The following is a 20,804-nucleotide window of genomic DNA, read 5'->3' on the forward strand; positions in this document are numbered from 1 at the left end:
AAAGAGTAGTGATTAAGCATGCAAGAACAGCCCTTAGCTCAGGACAGCAACATTGCATAGCAAGCTTACAGACTTACCTTGTTCTCTTGATCAATCAGGAAAGGACTTGTATCGAAATTGTTATTAATCATATTGCACGAGGGACAAAGAGTGGAGCAGAGACTGAAGGAAAGGCCATCCAGAGACTTCCCCACCTGGGGATCCATCCCATATGCAGACACCAAACTCAGACACTGTTGCTGATACCAATAAGTGCTTGCTGACAGGAACCTGGTACAGCTGTCCCGAGAGGCTCTGCCAGAGCCTAACAAATACAGTTTACTATTGAACTGAGCATGGGGACCCCAGTGGAGGAGTTATGGGAAGGACTGAAGGGGTTTGCAACCCCATAGGAAGGACAACAATATCAACCAACCAGAACCCCCCTTCCCCCGCGCAGAGCTCCCAAGGACTAAACCACCAACCAAGGAGTACCCAACCATGGAGGGACCCATGGCTCCAGCTGCATATGTAGCAGAGGATGGCCTTATCTGGCATCAATGGGAGGGGAAACCCTTGGTCCTGTGGAGGATTGATGCCCTAGCAGAGGGGAATTCTAGGGCAGTGAGGCAGGAGTGGGTGGGTGAGCATTCTCATAGAAGCAGGGGGAGGGGAGTGGGACAGGGGATTTGCAGAGGGGAAACAGGGAAGGGGATAACATTTGAAATGTAAATACAATAACCAATAAAAATAAATTAAATAAATAAAAACAGCAGCTTACTTGTAATTCTAGTTCCAGTGAATCTAATGGGTCTTTCTGGCATCTGAGGGCACTCCAAAGCAATCTTTTAGAAAAGAAATGTATTTGACTAGAACGTAAGCAGACACCTTCCCCCAACAATACTGCATATAGCTTTTCCCACAGCATTTACCTGGGTGTTTAGAAGATGAAGTATCTAGAGATGACTTCAAGTATAAGAAAAGTGCAGACCCTATGGCACTGACAGCAGGCTGTGGAGTCCTGGCAACTAGGTATTCACAGGGATGACGGTTCCCTACCCACCACCACCCCCAGTTTCAAGCCTTTTAGCCTGTCTTAGTAAACACACGATACAAACATTCCTCCCAAGAATATTGGGGTCACTTCTTTTTCAGTTAAACTACTCCAACAGTCCTCAATACATCCAGTACTGCACTATAACTCTGATCTAGGGTTCCCATACTATCAGGTTTTTGTTCTGCTTTCTAAATCCTTAGAGTTTAATAATAATGCTTTTAATCAGGAAGAGGTCAACAACTTTCTACAGAGGACTAGGCAGATGGCAGGCATGGTTTCTAGAGTGAACACTCACCTCTGCTGCTGGAGCACAAACACAGAACGCAGGCAAAACATTGCAAATGGGAGCTATTCCACAAAGCTTTATTTACAACATCAAAATTTTATTTCATAAAATTCCTATGCTACAAGTCACATCATTGGCATGGTAGGTAGCACTTACCTGTAATTCCAGTACCGAAGAATTTGAAACCTGATTAGACTACACAGACATACCCTGTCAAAAACATACATACATATATACATACATACACACATGCATACATACAAGCACTCTTGATTTTAACTTGCCACTTGGCTATCAGATTTGGTTCGTGGCTACAGTGTGTGCATTGATGCTGTGTGGGGGCAGGAAGAGCTGAAATGAGGGTCAACACTAAGGACGATACTTAGTGGGACTACTCATTTACCAACACTGCAATCATTACACACGGAAAGCATCTCAACAGGCCCCGCTGGAATAAAGGAGGAGTTCACAGCTCATCACTAAGGAAGTCAGTCTCCTCCAGCAGCTCAAAGTCTTCCTTGCAACAGGACACATACTCACAGACTTCACAAAGGACATGGCTCACTCGAGGTGGGTGACTTGACTGGTGCTCCTTGTATTGATCACTTGTGATCCCTCCTTCCCCAGAAATCTTACTACCCACCCCTTCTTCCTTATCCTTCGCAATAGTGCTTTAATATCTGGGACGATGAACTAAAAGTTCTTTCACCTTTCAAGTAATCAAATCACCATTTAATAAATGACTCGTCAGCAATAGGACCAGTTTAGCATGACTCCCATGGTCTTTCCTGTTAACCCAGCTGAGAAAACCTATCCCTACAGCAGGACAAGCAGGTCTCTAAAGGCTACAAGAAAGGGCCTTGAGGCTGGAGAGATGGCCCCAGAGTTGAGTGCGACGGCTCTTGCAGAGGCATTGACTCAGGATCCCAGCACCCACATTAGGTGCTCATGGCCACCTGCAACTCCAGTTCTGAGGCGTCCACAGGAATCTAAGGGTACATGGTGCACATAAACTCTCCCAGGCACACATACACGCAGAAACACATGCTGAAAAAAAAGAAAACCTCTTCTTCCTGCTTTTGCTTGACCCAGTCAGAGGGAGAAGTGGAGAGAAAGAAAAATTTCCAGAGTCAATGTCAGTATTTAATACAAAATCAGACAAAATGTAGCTGAGAATATATACCAGTTTGTGTGGATTTGAAAATAATACAGGGGGAAAAATCAGTCTCAATGTCCAAGCAAGTAAAAGGAAAACAAGGAGATGACCATGGCGACTGAGAAAATAAAGCTTTAAGTAAGTATCAGCAAACACTAGCACCAGTGTAAGCCATCCCAGCAGTAACAAGAACCAGTATCTTTACACACAACGTAGGCAGGCAGGCTGCAGTAGTTTCCTTTCAAGAATTATGACTCACTCTATAACTTACAGACAGGTTATATCAGCAGAAAGCCAAATCAAATGGTTTGACAGAGACTCAGAGTGAGTGAAGATGGCGAAATACTTAGTAGAGCCAAAAGCATTTTAAAAGCTTGCAGTGTTAAGTTCTTTAAAAAAAAAATGTTAAGCACTTGATTAGGAAAAAATTTAAACAGCCTGATTTAAAAACAAAACAAAGAGGAAGGCATTAGTATGTCCTGCTATTCTCTAACTTCCCAATGGTAGTTTCCCTATTCAGTAGCAACTATGCAATCAGGTGACAAGCAATTATTTTTCTAGGGCATGAACCTGCCTGTGTCACCATGGCTTATGTGAGAAAATGAAGAGTAAGTCAGTCCAGAGAGCCTGCTGGCTTCTGTCCCTCACAATGACCATTTCCTGTCCCTTTGCTTCAAGACAGAGCTCACTGGGGAATGAAACCGCAAGCCTGGGTAGCAAATTCTCATGGTCCCAAGCGCATCGCTGTCGTTCCTCCTATGTCCGAGTTAGGAAACATGATCAATCTACTTGATTATAGTGGTGATGGACATAATATGATCACAATCATTAAGGAAAGTTGAAAAAACAAAACAACAGGCAATGCCAATGAGATGGGTCCAGGAAAGCATTAGAGGGGTTTAATTCCAAAAGCTCCCACTGTTAGCCTCCAGACAGTATGACATCATCATCTCCAGAGCACATCTTGACTTTAGAAGCAGGAATTACTTTCCAATATATACTGGTCACTCACCAAGACAAGCCAGGTACTTTTTACTATGGAACAAAACATTTCACCTCACAGTACTGAATACAAATGTTTACCATGAGCTCAAAAGCAGGGCGAATATACATTCACAATGGTGAGGGAAGGCAAGGAGCAAATCTTCAGATTTTCCCATTGATTTGTAAGTTATAGCTCTCACAAGTTCACTTGTATTTTCTACTGACACATTTTGGAATCAGGAGCTCATTATATGGCTCAGAGTGGCTTCAGATTCACCTATGCCTTAACTCTTGAGGACTGAAATTACACATCTGTGCTACCAGGCTGCCTTTTCTAACTTTCCATTAGTCTCACCAGTAATTAGACTTTTAAAAAGGATGTATATATTATATATACAACATTCTGCCTGCATGCCAGAAGAGGACAGCAGTCTCATTGTAGGGGGTTGGGAGCCACTATGTGGGTGCTGGGAATTGAACTTCAGGGCCTCTCAAAGAGCAGCCAGCACTCTTAACTTCTGAGGCATCTCTCCAGCCCAGTATTCTAAATTTAGTTATTTTATGTTTATGAATGTTTTGCCTGTTGGATTCTTTGAAACTTACAGATGGTTGTGAGCCACCATGTGGGTTCTGGGAATTGAACTTGGATCTTCTACAAGAGAAGCAAGTACTTTTAACCACTGAGCCATCTTGCTAGCCTCCAGTAACTAGATTTTTAACTAAATTCTATGACCTATTACAAGGTTTCCAGTTATAATATGAAACTGGTCCCAGTACTTTATCATCCTTGAGCTGAGTTGATTCTCTTAGTCTATCACGTGTGTTCTGGGGGTCATGTGTGTTCAGGGCTGTCAAAGTAGACACCTTTAGAAACAACTTCCTGGCTTGAATATAGGCTATACACAGATATGCCGAAAATGTTCCAAGAAGAAACACCTGAATTTGCTGCTCAGCAAGCACTTTGCTGAGTGGACCAGAGTGAGTGACGCAGGGGGGGACAGCTGCTGGCCAGAGAGTGACGCAGGGGACAGCTGAAGTTGCCTCCACCATCTCAGATCTTGGTTTTTTTTTAGCTCATGAGCTATGTAGCAAGGCCCACTATGGTTGTGTCTACATCAACTTGCAGGCTTTTTTTTTTCCTTGTCATTATTCCCTAAATGATACAACCATTTCTTTATAGTTTATTAAGTATAAGCTACCCAGAGATGATTAAAATATGTGGGAGAACGTGTAGGTTATATAGAAACATTATGCCACTTGAACTATAGAACTTCAACACTTGCAGAATCTGGTACCCACACAGCCTTCTTGGGACAAAGCCCTCACTTCACCTACAAACTTACAAAGTTAAAAGAACCACGTTTTACTTAAAACTCAATGGGCAAACACTACCTTTCAATCCTTTCCACATTTTCAAAAAATGTATTTAATTTCATGGTGGTAATGTAGAAATTCATTTTAAATTCCAGTATCAATAAGAACATGACATGTAAAGAATTTTCTGATAAAACTTCCATCTTAAAAGCCAAGGGACACATCTTGGACACCTTACATTATAAAATTCAGTTCTGAGCAGAGACTGGTTACTGTGTGTAACAAATACTGCTCAGATCAAAAGTGCTGGTGACAAAGAATTTGGTGTGTCCTCCCACAAAATGTCTGCATACATACCCATCTATCTGTAATTGTAATAAGATCTTAAATGTTTAAGGTGCTTGAAGGTTGCATTAACTCAGATTCATTCGCCTGCTACTTTTGTAGCAACTGATCAGACAAAACTGCAGTTACTTTCTACTATGTGGCATCTGTGGAGCTGGAGCGCCCTCTACTGGTAAGGATGAGGACACACTCATCAACTGCCCTCCAAGTATTTTTTCATTGATTCGAAGTTCACATCCATCCTGAAGCATCCGAATAGCTATTCTAGCAATGTTCTTAGAGTCATCGAGACCGCTGTGAGGCCGTCCATCATAATCCATTCCTAATTTTTCAAGCATTATTGTTAGTTTGGTCTGGCTTCTGGGAACCTAGAAAACAAAGAACCAAGTAAGTAATTAAGAACTCGGCACAACACAAAAACTTAAAGATAGCAATTATGAATATGTTCAAGGACCTAACAAGGATATGAATAAATGCCTGAACAAAGACGAGGAAAACACCAACAGTTGAGTGTATTTAATTTAAACCACTATTAAATTAAACTGCCAGGTGTGGTGAAATATGTCTTTAATCCTAGCACTCTGGAGGCAGAGGCAGGCAGATCTGTCTCTGTGAGTTTGAGGTCAGCCTGGTCCACATAGCGAGTTCCTGTGATCCTGACTCTAAAAGATCAAAGGGGGGAAATTTTTTTAAAAGAAAAGTTCAGTAAGTCAAAATTAAAATGAAATGGCAGAGAAGCTTTCAGATCACAAAGACACAGTAGGAAAAAAATAAAAAATCAAAGAAAACATTAAATTTTAGAAAAAGGAAAAACAAAAACTCCAGACTCAAAAAAATTCCAGGGAATCTGGGATGGGAGACTTTGAAAAGACCAACCTACAAATAATAGGTACAAAGAAAGGAGAAGAATCCTAGGTCAAAGGCACGGAAAATATTATTAACAAAATCATAAAAGAAAATTTCCTAATTCTAAAGAGATGCAGCAAAGTTCATTCAGAACACCAAATACCGAGGCCCAGAAGCACCTCAATAATCACAGCACTTAAATAAAACAAAGGATATGGAAAGCTGCAGGGGAACAAGGCCCACTCATATATAAAGGCTGACCACTAGCAGAACATCTGACTTCTTAATGGAGACTCTGAAAGCCAGAGGGCTTGGACTGAGGTACAAGCATTGAAAGACCACAGGCACCAGCCCAGACTACCACATCCAGCTAATTGTAATCTCCTGTGAGTATAGTCAGAGGAGAAAGGAACACATTTTACAGACACTAACTAGCACATAGGTGTGGGTGCTGTGCCCTTTGGGCTAGAGAGCGGGATGTTGAGCTTCCAGTCCTGACTGAGGTATTGACCAATGGGGAACGGGTTAAAAATAGGTGGTACTGAGAAGGTGTGCCCACAATGTGGAAAAAGGAGACATTTCCATGCCATAAAACAGGGAGGCAAGCTAAGACTGAGTCAATTCTCAGTGGTCTGGGCAGACAAGTCAGGCTGCTGGCTTCTCTTACAAGAACAAAGGCGTCACCTAGGGAAGAGAAATACTTCACGGCTTTTCTCCTTGCTCAGCTGTCATCAGAGAAGCCTCTTACAGCAGAGGGGACTAACAGAGAGTCACACCTGTCTAGACACATCTGCAGAGTAAGACCTTGAAGCATTCAGTCCTAATGGCACGTTTTCACCCCTTCCCCCCTCCGCCTGAGGGTTTCAGGGATCTATGCAGAAGAGAGGAAGAGTCAGAAGAGACAGATGATTCTAAGGACTGTGAACTCAAAGGCTGTAGTGGCATGCACAGGGCCTGTGAAAGGTTCAAGTGAGATGGGGTCCCAGTGTTGAATATAAAGTGGACACAGGTTCCCACCCCTAACCAAAAAACTATCTGTAACTGATACTCACTGGCAACAAAAAAATTAAATGTTCTCTAATGGCATCTCACTGAGTATATTAACCACGCCTCAGGAATAATTGGCCAACACAAGAGTTCAATAGTATTTTTGTACCTTTTGTCTCATTTTGCTTTGGGGTATTTTTATGGTCTTATCGGTCATTTGCTTGTATGTATACTTTGGTTTCCATTTTTGTGAGTTTGTGTGTGGAGGTGTGTGTGCGTATGCACATGTATTTTAAAAAGTAAGGACACAGAGTTGGGTGGGTGGGGAAGATCAGGCAGGAGTTGAAAAAGAGGAAAATGTGACCAGAATATATTTATGAAAAACTTTTAAAATAAAAAAATGGAAATTGATTTAAAATTGATTAGACTGTATTAGTAGTGCTCAACTTTCCACAGACTTGGGGGACTTAAGTGGAAACTTGGGGTTTCTTTGGAAAGTCGGTAATGTCAAATGATTCTTTGCTGGAAGTTTTGCTATAGCAGACATGCCCCAGGCAGTGAGAGCCGGAGCACTGCTTTGTCTGGCGCTGCCTTGCTAGCCTCACTGACACATGCAGGTTTGTCGTACACTGCATCGCTGAGTTTTACTTGTGGTGACTTTATAGAGAGAAACTCGCTGAAGAACATCTTGGAGGCTCCTGCGGCTTCTTGCCACTTCTGAGCACTCGGGATGGCTGGTGAGCCTTGTGGTTTCTTCTGGATGGAACTGCCCTTGCTGGCTCATATGTGGTGTCTGCCAAGTGAACTGGACTGCAGCTGCTGATTCGTGTTTGGTGTTTGCTGGTGGACTGGACTGAAAACAACAAAGACTGGAATCGCCCCAAAGAGCCATTTCTAAAGGTCCACTTCCACCCGTATCCTAATAACCTTTCTTTCCAACTACCTCTAGTGGATGGTGGGCTGGAGGAGAGGCTAAACTCTAACTAAAGTAGGCTGTGAAAAATCTATGCCTATAGGATATGCTACTTCAAAACCTAGTGACCTGTTTCATACTTAAATTTATATACCTGGGTATATGTGTATGTTTAAATATGAGGAAATTCTATCTGTCTGCTCTATTTCTTTCTAGAAAATACCAATTTATCCAACTTTCCCAAACAAACTAATTGTACAGAAGAAATAAAACACAGTACATCAATCAGGAGAGCTATCTCATCTTTTAATGCAAAAACCCAGCATTTTAGTGGAGATAGAGGCCAATAAAAGACATATTTATAAAATTTTATAGAAGTTAGACTACATTTGAGCATATGCAAGAGAAGAAACTGGGAGAGTTTCCTCTAGTCATATAAAGGATTGTGCCTGTGTTTCTATTCATATTATTTCAGCCTACTTTTAGAAATATCAAACCCTATTTTAGTTTAAGCCAGTTGATTAACAATTTATAATGTCTACCTTGTAAGTTTTTAACTTTATGATGAGGAAACAAAGAGATTAATACATTTTGACTGTCCATTTCTAACAAGCACTTGAGAAAAGCTGGGTTAGAAGTAACGAGGCAGGAGGTGAAGCAGCTACAGGTGATGGGATGCTGCCAGTTCTGATTCAGAAGCAGAGTGAAGCAAGTGAAGCACAGTGAAGCACAGTGAAGCACAGTGAAGCACAGTGAAGCAAGTGCAGACAGTGCGGACAGTGCGGAAACAGGACTCAGTGCGCTGAAGCACTGCTCAGGTTTTCCCTTTCAGATTGGTTTTGAATTTTGTGTAACATTTTTTAAAAGTTGTTTTTTTTTTTTTTTAAATTTCCAAAATGTGTGACAAGAAAAACTGAGAAATTATAAAATATAATCAAAGGACTAACATGGCATAACCAAACCAATAGCAAAAAGCTGGGACCTAATTTAAAAGAAAAAAGGATGGACAAACACCTAAGTATCTGGCAATCACAGATGGCAGCAAGGATCTGAATCTGCTGTGAAGGAGGCAGCACAGTGGACAAAGCCTCTGGAAACCAGCAAGGCAGTGAGTGAGGCACATACCCTGGGACCATCAGCTCCACGCCCAGGTTTACTCCCGCTAAGTGAGTATATAAAGGCACCAGAAGACGTATAAGAATGTTTACAGTAGCACTGTTCAAAAAAATACTAAACTAGAAAAACAAAAAACCAAAAAAAAAAAAAAAAAAAAGAGAAACCACTTTCCCTGCCCTGCCAAATGTAATTTTCAATAAAGTTTTTTGGTTTTGGGTTTTTTTTTGTTTGTTTGTTTGTTTTAAAAGTACCCTTAAAGGGGGGGGGGATTCAAACTATATTAGAACATACTTTATCAAAAGATGTTATAAAAGGAGAAAGATAATGACAAAGAATCAGAGACATGACAGAAAGCAAAGCAAATAACCAAGGGATTTTTTTGAGAAGACTTAAGAACAAGTTAAAATTACAAGATTAATGGCTCCAAGACAGTAATCCTGAAAGCCAGTAACAGTCTGTTCTGAGCACTGAGAAGGTAACAGTTTGACTGGTGAGTAACAGAGATTTCCAACCAGCCAGGGGTGGTGGCACAGCCTACAACCTCAGCACTCTGCAGGAGCTACACTCTGAGCCTCTGCTTCCATTATACAAAAGAGCAGGAGGAGGAGGCGGCTTCCTGAGTAGTCTCCATAGGCCCCGAGCAGTGACTCAATTATAAACATGCAGGTTGGGAAGGGTATTTAGAGGCAGGAGACTTAACAGAGCTTAGCCAGTGTTCACTGTAGGAATCCAACAGCTATGTCACAACGAAACCTCAAGTACAGCACAAGCGTAAAAGCACAAGAGTAAGACATGTGAAGAGACACCTTCTTAAAGGTGAGAGGATCTGTGTGAGAACAAGAACCAGTTCTGATGAGGACCATGACCAGAAATGTACATTTCCCTATGCCTTTAAATATCAGTTTAAAATTTACACTACTTATACATGTTAACTTTGATCAAAAGAAAGTAAAATTAAAAAGACAGCTTAGGCATATAGTGCTTACCCAGCAAACATGACACACTAGGTTCAAGATCTAGTATTACACAAAAGCAAAAACAAAATCCAATAGCATTCGTCCCAGAAGCAATCCACTTATGAATCTGTCTGTTAAAGGGTAATGCATTAAATGAGAATAAAAAGGTGGGTAGAGGAGCTACAGTTTAACCTGAACACAGCTGAGATTCTAAAAAGTAACAATTAGATAGCTTTGTTTTTCCTGTAGGGAGAAAGAACCTTTAAAAAGATTACATGGGATGGAGGCATGGCTCAGCTGTTAAGAGCTGCTCTTGTTGCTCGTACAGAGAGCACCCAGGTTGGGTTCCTGGGACCCATATGGTGGTTCTCAACCACCTTTAACTCAAGGTGCATCTTCTCCTCCATGGGCATCAGGTATGCTTATGGTCCATATACATATACACAGGCAAAACTCTGTTACACATAAATTTAAAAACCTAAAAACATCTAATACCCATATAAAATCACAGCTGAATATATATGTATAACAGAGCAAACATGGCTAAGAAAATAACTAATGAAAAGGCCTTTTTACCTTATAGAAGTTTCCGTATGACTTCCGGATATTGATCCACTTCTTAGCGAAGGCCGGGTGTTTGAGTCTGCTGAGCCGGCACTGGATGCTCAGGAACTTACTCATATCCCAGGAGCTTAGAGAGAGAAAAGGGTGCGAAGTGAGTGCTATACTATGACAACAAAGAACACTTTAAACTGTTGTTTTCCTTACATCAACTTTCTCACACTCACAGAAAATACCAAGCTTAAAAAAGTAACCTCCATTCCTAGAAAATACTATTAAGCTTTTAAAAGGGGGGAAAAAGCAGTATTTTCTTCGCAAACTCTTCTTACTAAGCTCATCTTGATAGCTTTTGTGGTTCTGATTCTTGGCCAAACTTCTACCTTTCTGAGTTTTTCTGTGTAACTGGTAGGCTCACATGTTATAACAAATTTATCATTTTAGTTAAGTTCTTTACTAACTCAAACCCTTATATTTTATGGGTTAAATATAACCTGGCCTGCTGTTTATTTCTCCACTGCTTACTGGTTAATGTCAGTGCTACAAAGCACAGTACACACTCCTTAATCCTGGCACTTCGAAGGCTGTAGCACAGACCAGTCAGAGCTATGTCACATAGTGAGATCTTGTCTCCAAAAAAGGCCAATCAGGTTGAGTGTACCACATAGAAGCTGAGTTCATTTGAATGTGGCCTTTCTTGGGCAAAGTCAAACCAGCAGCAATTAGAACCTTCAGTGGGAAATTTTACAATCCCTCAACTCAGTTACTATAAAATCAAACATATATATTATAAATAAAATACTATAAATGCCCTAGGATCCTACCGCTTCTGTGTACTTTTAACAGCCTGAACTGAAACACCCATCACCACTAACTCTGAGCAGATAACCTGAGCTGCCTTATTTTATTTCTGGAGGCATCAACCACTATTTTTGCTACTGTTCTAATAAAAACAAAAATATCATACAAATTTTGAATGATTCATGCCAGAATTTAGTATTTTAAAAAATTGCCCTGCTTTGTAAAATGATAGAAATGACAGTCAATGTTAGCAGGAACACGGCTCATGTTTAAAATCATTAAGATTTCTAAACATGACATCCAGATTTCTAAAAGCAATGATAATATGTAAGTTCCATGTGCAGCTCCTGTCATCCGAGGGAGCAGCATCCTAACAGGGAGGAGCTCACTACCCTGCACAACAGAGCCAGAGCAGAAGGCTCCTGCCTTTTTCCTTTACCTTAGTGCTGCTGAGGTAGTGACCTGCTACGGTGTCTACAATGTCTGTAATCCTTCTGTCAACCCTTCCGATTTTCCTATGTAGACTTTCATTTCTCTCTCCCTCCCTCCCTCTCTCTCTCTTCAGGGAGGAGGCACAAGTAGAGTTTTGAGACAGGGTCTCAAACTATAGCCCAGGCTTGCCTAATTTAATTCACGATGTGGGCTGACCTTGAATCCCTGAATCCTCCAGCCTCCAACTCCCAAGTGGGCGACTACAGGTGAACACCCCAACACCCAGCTCTCATTTCTCTTTTCATTTAACAGGTAACTGGACTTGGAAGACTACAGGGCGAAAAAAGCAAATGCTCTGAAAGGACTTCCAACATCCTACAAAAAGAGCACACATCAGACGGTCAGCATGGCATACATCCCGACGGCTGTAAGGTGTGGAAGGAGCACTGAGCTGTGGTAAGTAAGGGTAGAACCAGGTGGTAAGGCAGAGAATCTCCCAGAAGGGAGAAAACATGAATTGGGCAGAGATCGGGCAAACCCTTAGTGAGTGGGCAGCCTGAAGAATGGTGGGTGAGGCAGATTTGTGTGGACTGTGTGGTGCTAGGACACCGAGCCGTAGGCCTGTGAACAAGTGAATGTCAGGATGGACAGAGGGACACAGACAAGCTGTTTCAGCAGTACATGGGAATATGTACCATCCTGAGAACTCAATGTGAGATGAAAAAATACTTTCTGTAGAGTGACTCCTGGGGACTTTAATAAGTAAAGGTCCATGGACATTCGAATAGTTACATGAATTAAGAGCCTCTTTTAGTTAAAAGGAATTTGCAAGTATTTTCTTACTTACCCATCTGTTAGTATACAGTACTTGTACTTAGTTCCCAACTCCTTTGACTTCATCCACTCAATCACTTTTTTCAGGACCTGAGGGAAAGCATCGGCTCTGTCTACCTGATCCTGAGGACACAAAAGGAGAAAGAGGTTGGCGTAGTTACTGCTTGTAGCCTGCAGCACAGGCACACATCAACTGGAGGGAAGTCAAGCGCATGTGAACCGTTACACTTTCTGCGATTTCCATGACTAAGACCTACTTACCACCCAAATGCTCACCCAAGACAGGAAGAAATCATTTTATACCCAAGAAGTAGGGACTGCTTTCAAATGAGTGTACAATTCTCCCAAAATTAAGATTTAAGATTGTCCTGGTTTTGTCAACTTCACACAGGTGGCCTAGAGTCGCCTGGGAGGAGTGAATCTCAAGGGAAGAACTGCCTGGATCAGACCAGCCTGTGGGCAGCATCTGGACTGCTGAAGCAGAGGGCCAAACCCACTGTGGGCAGCCCCACCCCTGGGCAGGTGGCTAGAGGTCTGCTGAGTAAGAAAGCCTGCGGAGCTGGACCCAGAGAGCAAGCCTGCTGAGTGAGGCACTCAGCAATCCCTCCAGTATCCGCTTCCATCTCATCCCTGATTTCCATCAATGATGAACTCAAAAGTCCTTTCCTTCCAAACTGCTTTTGGTTGTGGTATTTTTTTTACAGCTATAGAAAGCAAACTAGAACAAAAACCAACCCTAGTGGCTCTTTATGATTAACTGATCCTTTAGACAACGGGCAAATATCCCATCTAACCTATGGCCCCTAAGAATTCTCCATGTCAAAGCTCACCTTCTCCACACTACAGTATACTACAGTATGTGTAGCACACTGTACCACACTGCCATAGGGCCAGACTTTGTAAAACATCAGTTTGATGTATTGCAGGTCTCTTACACTTGCTTCCAAAATCATAGAACCTTTTATGATTTGCTTGCCTCTGCCCAGCTCAAACACCATCTCAAGAGCCCAAGGACCTGAGCCATCCTGAACTACACTGAGCTCTGCCACAACACACCTAAAATGCCCAAGCCTTCCTTTCTGCCCATTCACTTATGATCAGTCTAAGTTCAACAACATAAAGACGCTTCTCATTGCAGCCCTCCCTTCCAACACAGATATAAGTCCTCTGTATAGATGCCTTCACAACCTAATAAAATACTAACTTGTCATTCTTCCTATCCAAACCGTGACCACTGGTTTATTCTGTCTGATCCTGACAGATAGGCAACTGAAGCAGAAACTGACCATACTTGACATTCACATAAAGTGGGAGGCAGTGAACAAACTAATGAAAGAACCAAATAAATTAACAAAGCCCACACATTGAAACTTAAACAAAATCCAAGGATGGACTAACAAAGGCGTGTAGTCAAGACTGTAACAGACCCGTTCTAAGCCTATCTCAGTGACACTTACCTCACTAACGCTCTCTTTACAACAGAAATCTTGACTGCTTCTTCACAACTCTGAGGGGAGGGTGAGTGTAGAGCTGACTTTTTGGCTTTAACTTTTGGTTCTGAGGTGAATCTGCCAGTGATGCGCAGGCCTGGTCTCAGATATCTGTGCTCAAGAGACCCTCTAGCCTAGAATTGCAGCCCCTACGCCCTTAACCTGTGAGACTACAGCATTTACCAGCTCTAAGGCTTTTTGTTAAAAATTTTTCTTTTATCATTATTATATTACTGTAACATAATTTACTGTTTTTTTTAATTCTTTTTAAAATTTGTATGTATGAATAACCTGCTTTCATATGTACTATGTGCATATTTAGTGCCTATGGAGGGCAGAAAAGGGCATTGGATCCTGGGTCTGGATTGTGAGCCACCACATGGGTGCTGGGAATCAAACCCACACATTCTCTGGAAGAAGAGCCAGTGATCTTAACCACTGAACCATCTCTTTTTGCTGTTGTTATTTTAATTACAGTATGAAAGACTTTTACAAAATAAGGAAAACAGCACATTAAATTGTTTATAATAATATTTTTTAAACTATCTACAAAGGAAACCACTGATTTAAAATTTTCAAATTCAAAATAACCACAATCAACAGAAATGAAAAGAGAATACTCACCTGAGTGATTCCAGTAAGACCGATGCAGAACTCTGAAAGCTGATCATTGACTTCTGGCCTCACATACTGCTGAAACGTATCTTCCTGCAAGGGAGGACATAAAGGCATGTGTTTCACCTGACTACAGTACATGACATGCACACTCAACAAATCCAGCCACAGATGAATTGCACCCATTCCAGACGGATTATTTCAGAGTTCCTAAGGAGACTCTCCTGGATCCCCAAGAACAATCCCTCTGAAATTTAAATATAAAGACACAACATATTTGGGGTTTTAAAGACATCAAGTTAGCAGGTGTCTGAAAGCGCACCTTCAAACCACAGCTAAGGTAAATATTTTCTTTGCCTATAAAATACTTGTCACCTTGTTTGCCTGCTGACACAGCTGGTACTTTACAATAGTGGGTTGTAAAAACAATACATCCTTCAGAAGAAATAAGGCCTCAATTGTAGGAAATCAGCTCTTGTTCGTTACATTAAAGCATTCAATGAAACTAAACACCGAGAGTCAAACCTTGCCATGTGACTACAGCAACTTATAAGACACTAATTGTAGCAATTCTCAAGTTTTCACATTGGTGTCCAAGTTCTATGCTCCCAACTCTGAGAACTTTAGCAGGCTTTGAGAAAGCTTCTTTTTCCTCCTGCTGGACACTACTTCCTCAAACTACTGGGTTATTTTTTGAAAATTAAGACCAATTTCAAAACCTGAAGATTTAAAGATGGCAACTGTTAATCTCAACTATATACAAATAAAAAGAATAATTTTTTTTTATAGAAAAAAGTTTTAAAAAATTGATTCTCCTTCCTGTGTGTATGTACGTGCATATAAATACACATAAGCACAAAGCCTATGGCAGCCAGCAGAGGGCATCGATCTCCTAGATCTCTTGGAGCTGCAACTACAGTAAGCTGTGAGGCTACTGATGAGCGTCCTGGAAACCAAACAGCAGTACGCACTCTACCTGCTGAGCCATCTCTCCAGTCCCCCAAGGTTTAAACGTTAAGAATGGCAAAGGTACATACTTTCTCAGAACAAATTGTTTTTTAAAACAAATTGTATGTGTGTGTATATTTATTTTATATGTATGCCTGCTCTGTCTGCATGTATGTCACCCAGAAGAGGGTGTTGTATTCTCTGAAACTGGTTTCAAACAGTTGACGGCTATCATGCAGATGTACGAAGAGAACCTGGATTTTTTTTTTTGAAGAACAGCTAGTGTTCTTAACCACTGAGAAATCTCACCAGGAGTAAGAACAAATTCTTATTACACACTGATCTTACAACAATCTGTTAAGCAGATGTTTAATGAGAACTGTAAAAGTAAAAAGCAGCAAAGAACATTTTAATTTCAAAAGTTAAATACATGCTTTTCATTTATTAGGTTTTTTTTCAACAAGAATTTTAGTTAATTGGAATGTTATAAATATACAGAGTCTATAAAAGTCCTTGTGAGTGATCAGTATGTTGTTTATAATTATTATTTGGGGAGTATGTTTTGTTTGAGGCAAAGGTCTCACTATGTAGACCAGGTTAGCTTTACTTGACTCTGGCCCCAGTGCTGGGATCAAGGGAGGATGCTCTCACACACCACTTCTAATTTATGAAATTTTCAAACATCTTAAATTTATTTGTATACATACACATGTGTGATTACAAGGCACAAATGTAAAGGTCAGAGGTCAAGTGGGGAGTTGTCCTTTCTCTTCTACCATGCTCATTCTAGTCCTCAGGCTAGGCACAAGAACCCCTTGAGCAATTTTGCCAGTTCCATGGTTTATAACTTTAAGTAAAAACTTTTCAAAGATGGAATTCCCTTTGGCATTACAACCAAGTACTACTAAATACACTGTCACAAAGATGTAAAGTTTCCCAGAGCCTGCTTGGTGGTGCCCACCTTTAATCCCAGCATGTAGGAGACAGAGACAAGGGGTAGGGGTGGCAAATCACTTTCAATGAGCATATTACAGAGACCTATTTACTCATGGATCAAATACTATTAAAAAAAAAAAAAAAAAGAGTGGCCCAAGGAAGAAGGATCACAGACAACGGCTCTGCGGTGGCGTTCATACGTTACCCTATTAAACGAGATAATTAGGTGGGCTTTACTTGAAGGTGAACTCTAACGTACTGGAGGGTTTCTGGGGGGATGGCGTATGTGGATAAGAAGCTGGAAAATGGTGGGCATTTTTGAGAAAACAGAATCAAGTTGGTATAGCTGGAATAGATTGAATTGAATAAAAAATAAACAAATACATAAAAACAGGAGGCAACCCGAGGTAAAAGGAGGCTAGATTAATACACGAAATACATTTTTTTGTTGTTAATTTAAAGTTAAATCAGAAGTCATGGCAAAATTTTGAAGGGGTTCTTTGGGCCACTGTGCTGAAGCTGGCTGGTATCAAGGATAGAAAAACAGAATAACTAGATAAAGAATTACACAGAACCTTACAGCCTACCTAGGCTCGAATAGGCAGGCAACAGTAACAATGGGCGATCCTACCTCAATGAAGTAGGAGAAAACCAACTCACCAAAGCTGTCCTCTGACCTTCACACAAGGGAGCATGTGAGTGCACGCACACACACACACACGCACGCACACACCACTTTATAAACTTTAAAAAAGAGAGCAGAGCTTAAACTTAATTGAAATAAGTATAAGAGAACACAAGAAGAAAACAAAGACAGAAGTATATGTAACTTATTTAAAGAGTTTCTCCAAAAAGAAGAAGGTAGCTGGCAATATCAGGGAATGAGGATTTCTTGTGGTGCGACAGGATGTAATGAGAATACATCTGAAAGCAGTGTGTCCTAATGCCTCAACGAAGGAAGAAAAATGCTAAATCAGTGTCCTGAACTGAGAGAAGAAATAAAATCTAAGGATTTGTGGTGGTTTGAATGTTTAGCCCAGGGAACAGTGCTATTAGGATGTGCAGCCGTGTTGGAGAAAATGTGTCACTGTGGGGGTGGGCTTTGACACCCCCCTCCTAGCCATGTGGGAGACAGTCCTGTTTGCCTTCAGAACAAGATGTAGACCTCTCAGCTCCTCCAGCACCATGTCTGCCTGGATGCTGCCATGCTTCCTGCCTTGATAGTAATGGACTGAACCTCTGAACCTGTTAAGCCAGCCCCAATGAAATGTTGTCCTTATAAGAGTTGCCTTGGTCCTGATGTCTCTTCTCAGCAGCAAACCCTGAGACAACCCAAGGCATCTCCCTTCATTGCTGCCATTTTTCTTTTTAACTTGACTAATAATCTGTTTTGGGAAAGGCTGGATTATGCCGGGGAGAACATAGCTGAGAGGTTTTGAGCAGAAAAACTACACATTACCACGACAGGCCTTTCTGTTCTTGGTGAATAGACTGATGAGGCACTGTGACATCTCCTCACTCAGAGTCTATAATACAGAAGGCATTATTTTGAGGGATTCATTCTAGGAAGTCCTGAATTAAAAACGTAGTGCCGATAATTACTTGGGGGTACTTACGTGCAGCTTGAGAAGGCAGGCCTAGATGTTTCCCCTATGCCATCAGCAGTTACCTCTACAAACAGTCCTGTGCCCTCACTGTACATCAAAACCATCTAAGGAGCTTTAAGGAAGTATGTTGATGCCAAGAGCCCTCACAGAACTAGATTCTTAGCATCATGCACCAGGGTAGGTTTCCAGTTCCTTTGTCACTTCCCTGAGTAGATTGGTATCTACTCAGGTATTCTAAGTAACAGAAAAAGCACAATTTTAGCTCATGGACAAGAAGAAAAACAGTTCCTAGAACTGCTGTTTCACTGTGGTTTTTCTATTAATCATGCTGATATGGAACTCACAGCAATATGCAAAAGTGTCCTTTTGAAATTCTATTTCCAGCTAAGATGGCAAACAAGAGCTCCTGGCTCACTAATGAACACTAGAATAGTTGCCACTAAAACTGAGATGAAGATGCAACAATTCACTCACGATTTCTAAGGTGTGTGTATTCAACAGGACAACAGGAAACTCAATGATTTCATGTAGGAACTCAGCTGGGTTCCCCTCTTCACAAGTAGCCTCAAAGTCAATGATACAAATGTAGTCATAGTAACTGTCCCCAGCGGAGCTCTCTTTCAGCATCAACTTCTGCTTCTTGTAATAGTTTTTCAGTCTCTTCTTTAGAACATCCTTGACTCCTCTAGAAACACAAGATTAAGTAAATGTTACAGTCAAGAATCACAACTCCAACCTGCTGGCTCTAGCTTGCACTTGCAGCCACAGCAAAACTAACAAATGCTATCTAAAACAAATACAAGAAAAGAACGAAAACCTCAACACTAAGTTAGCAAAGAGCTAATGAAAACACAATGATTAATATAACAAAAATTTCCTTTATAATTGAAAGGTGTCTTCTTCATTATATCTAGTAATTCAAGCCATAACCTTGAACCTGCACATAACACTGCCCTGTATGTTAAGACATACATGATATAAAAACTGAAGCTAACAGGACAAGCTGTAATGTTGAGTAAGGGAAGTCAGGTAAATTGAACACACTGTACTCTTTCTTTTGGCATTCATGGTTTAGACAACTAAACAAAAACTTTTGAGGGTATGAAAGTATTATGCCCTCAAGTTGAATGTCTTAAGCTACTTCAAAAGTAACTGAGGATATACCACCCCAGAGCATTCTTTGAGAGAACAGTAAGATAGTGAGAGTCTGAGTAAACCTAGGTTGCTGGATTTCTTGATCACATCACCAATTAGTGACTTAAAACTTACATGTTTTAAGTCTATTGTTTTCCTTTCTAAACGACCTCTGAAGCACAAGAAAACGATAATCTACGAAAACGATAATCAACCAATGCCTGTTTTAAACATTTTTGTGATTTTTCTTTTTTTGAGACAGGGTCTTGCTATGTAGCTCCGGCTGTCCTGGAACGATGTAGACCAGGCTGGGTTTGCACTCAGAGATCACCTGCTTCTGCAGCCTCTTGAGTGCTGGGGTTAAAGGTGCGTGCCATCATGCCCAGTGCTTTAATGTTTTCTTCTCACAATATCAACCTAGGAAAGTCCCTCAACCCTTTTCACTTTAAGATGCTGAGTCACCTATGAGCTGTGACTACTTTAAGTTACTTTCTGTTCATTTCTTTTCTCTCACCTTATTTATCTATTGTTTCTCTGAGGAAATGGCACTGTGAACCTGATGGTGGCACAAACACTGACCTAGCTGCCCAGGGTCAAACCCTCTCTCTAACATCTGCCCTGCTCCTTTGTATCCTAGCAGTGTTTACCAGCTCTACCTGAACACTACTGTGAATCAGGTTGTCCCAATGTCTCTACTATAGCTTCTTAGTGTTGTGGACTACAGCAGAGGCCACGCTTATCACAGCCCGCAGCACACTGCTTCACCTCACGGAAGAACTGAGCACTAAACCTGGCAGTGGTGGCGCACACCTTTGATCCCAGCACTTGGGAGGCAGAGGTAGGAGGACCTGATTTCTGTGAGTTCAAGACCAGCCTGGTCAACAGAGTGTGTTCCAATACAGCCAGGACTAGACAGAGAAACCCTGGCTCAAAAACAGCCAAACCAACCAACCAACCAAACCAAAACACCAAAAACAAAAACCAAACAAAAACCAAACAAAAACAAAAAGAATTGAGCACTAATTCAAGTTCCCGTGAAAGGCATCTTCAGTGGTTCCCTTCAGTTACAAGGTAATGTGGACTTCAGCACAGAATTCCCTCACTGTGCCTCACCTTACCATCTCAGGCTCACTGAAACACTCCTCCCCACAGCATGCTGCTACACTGGAAGCTATGACTGTATGGCTCTGTGTGCCGTAATCTGAATTTGCAACACACTTTCAAATCCTTTTAAGTTTGATTATACAATAAAGACAAGAGGCCAGCAGAGTCTTGCCCAACACCCGCAAGGGCCCACACGGGACTCCCCACGGGATCCTAAGACCTCTGGTGAGTGGAACACAGCGCCTGCCCCAATCCAATCGCGTGGAACCTGAGACTGCGGTACATAGGGAAGCAGGCTACCCGGGCTTGATCTGGGGCACAAGCCCCTTCAGCTCCACTCGAGCCCCGGGCTACCTTGCCAGCGGAGTCACCTGACACCCGCAAGGGCCCACACAGGATTCCACAC

The 20,804-nt window shown here is 41.5% G+C and overlaps 1 protein-coding gene across 1 annotated transcript in view; it reads right to left on the reverse strand.

Moving 5' to 3' along the window:
• Positions 1 to 1,383: 1,383 nt before the first annotated feature.
• Positions 1,384 to 20,804, reverse strand: part of Eri1 (exoribonuclease 1) — a 30,269-nt gene continuing 10,848 nt past the window's right edge. Inside the window, exons 3-7 of the mRNA NM_026067.3 lie at positions 18,635 to 18,845; positions 14,679 to 14,762; positions 12,578 to 12,687; positions 10,516 to 10,630; positions 1,384 to 5,489 (exon numbers count right to left, since the gene is read on the reverse strand). Of these exons, the coding sequence (NP_080343.4) occupies positions 5,247 to 5,489; positions 10,516 to 10,630; positions 12,578 to 12,687; positions 14,679 to 14,762; positions 18,635 to 18,845 (763 nt within the window). The 3' untranslated portion in view covers positions 1,384 to 5,246. The remainder of the gene's footprint in view (positions 5,490 to 10,515; positions 10,631 to 12,577; positions 12,688 to 14,678; positions 14,763 to 18,634; positions 18,846 to 20,804) is intronic.

The sequence above is a fragment of the Mus musculus genome, chromosome 8, assembly GCF_000001635.26.
Source record: "Mus musculus strain C57BL/6J chromosome 8, GRCm38.p6 C57BL/6J".
Lineage (NCBI taxonomy): Eukaryota > Metazoa > Chordata > Mammalia > Rodentia > Muridae > Mus > Mus musculus.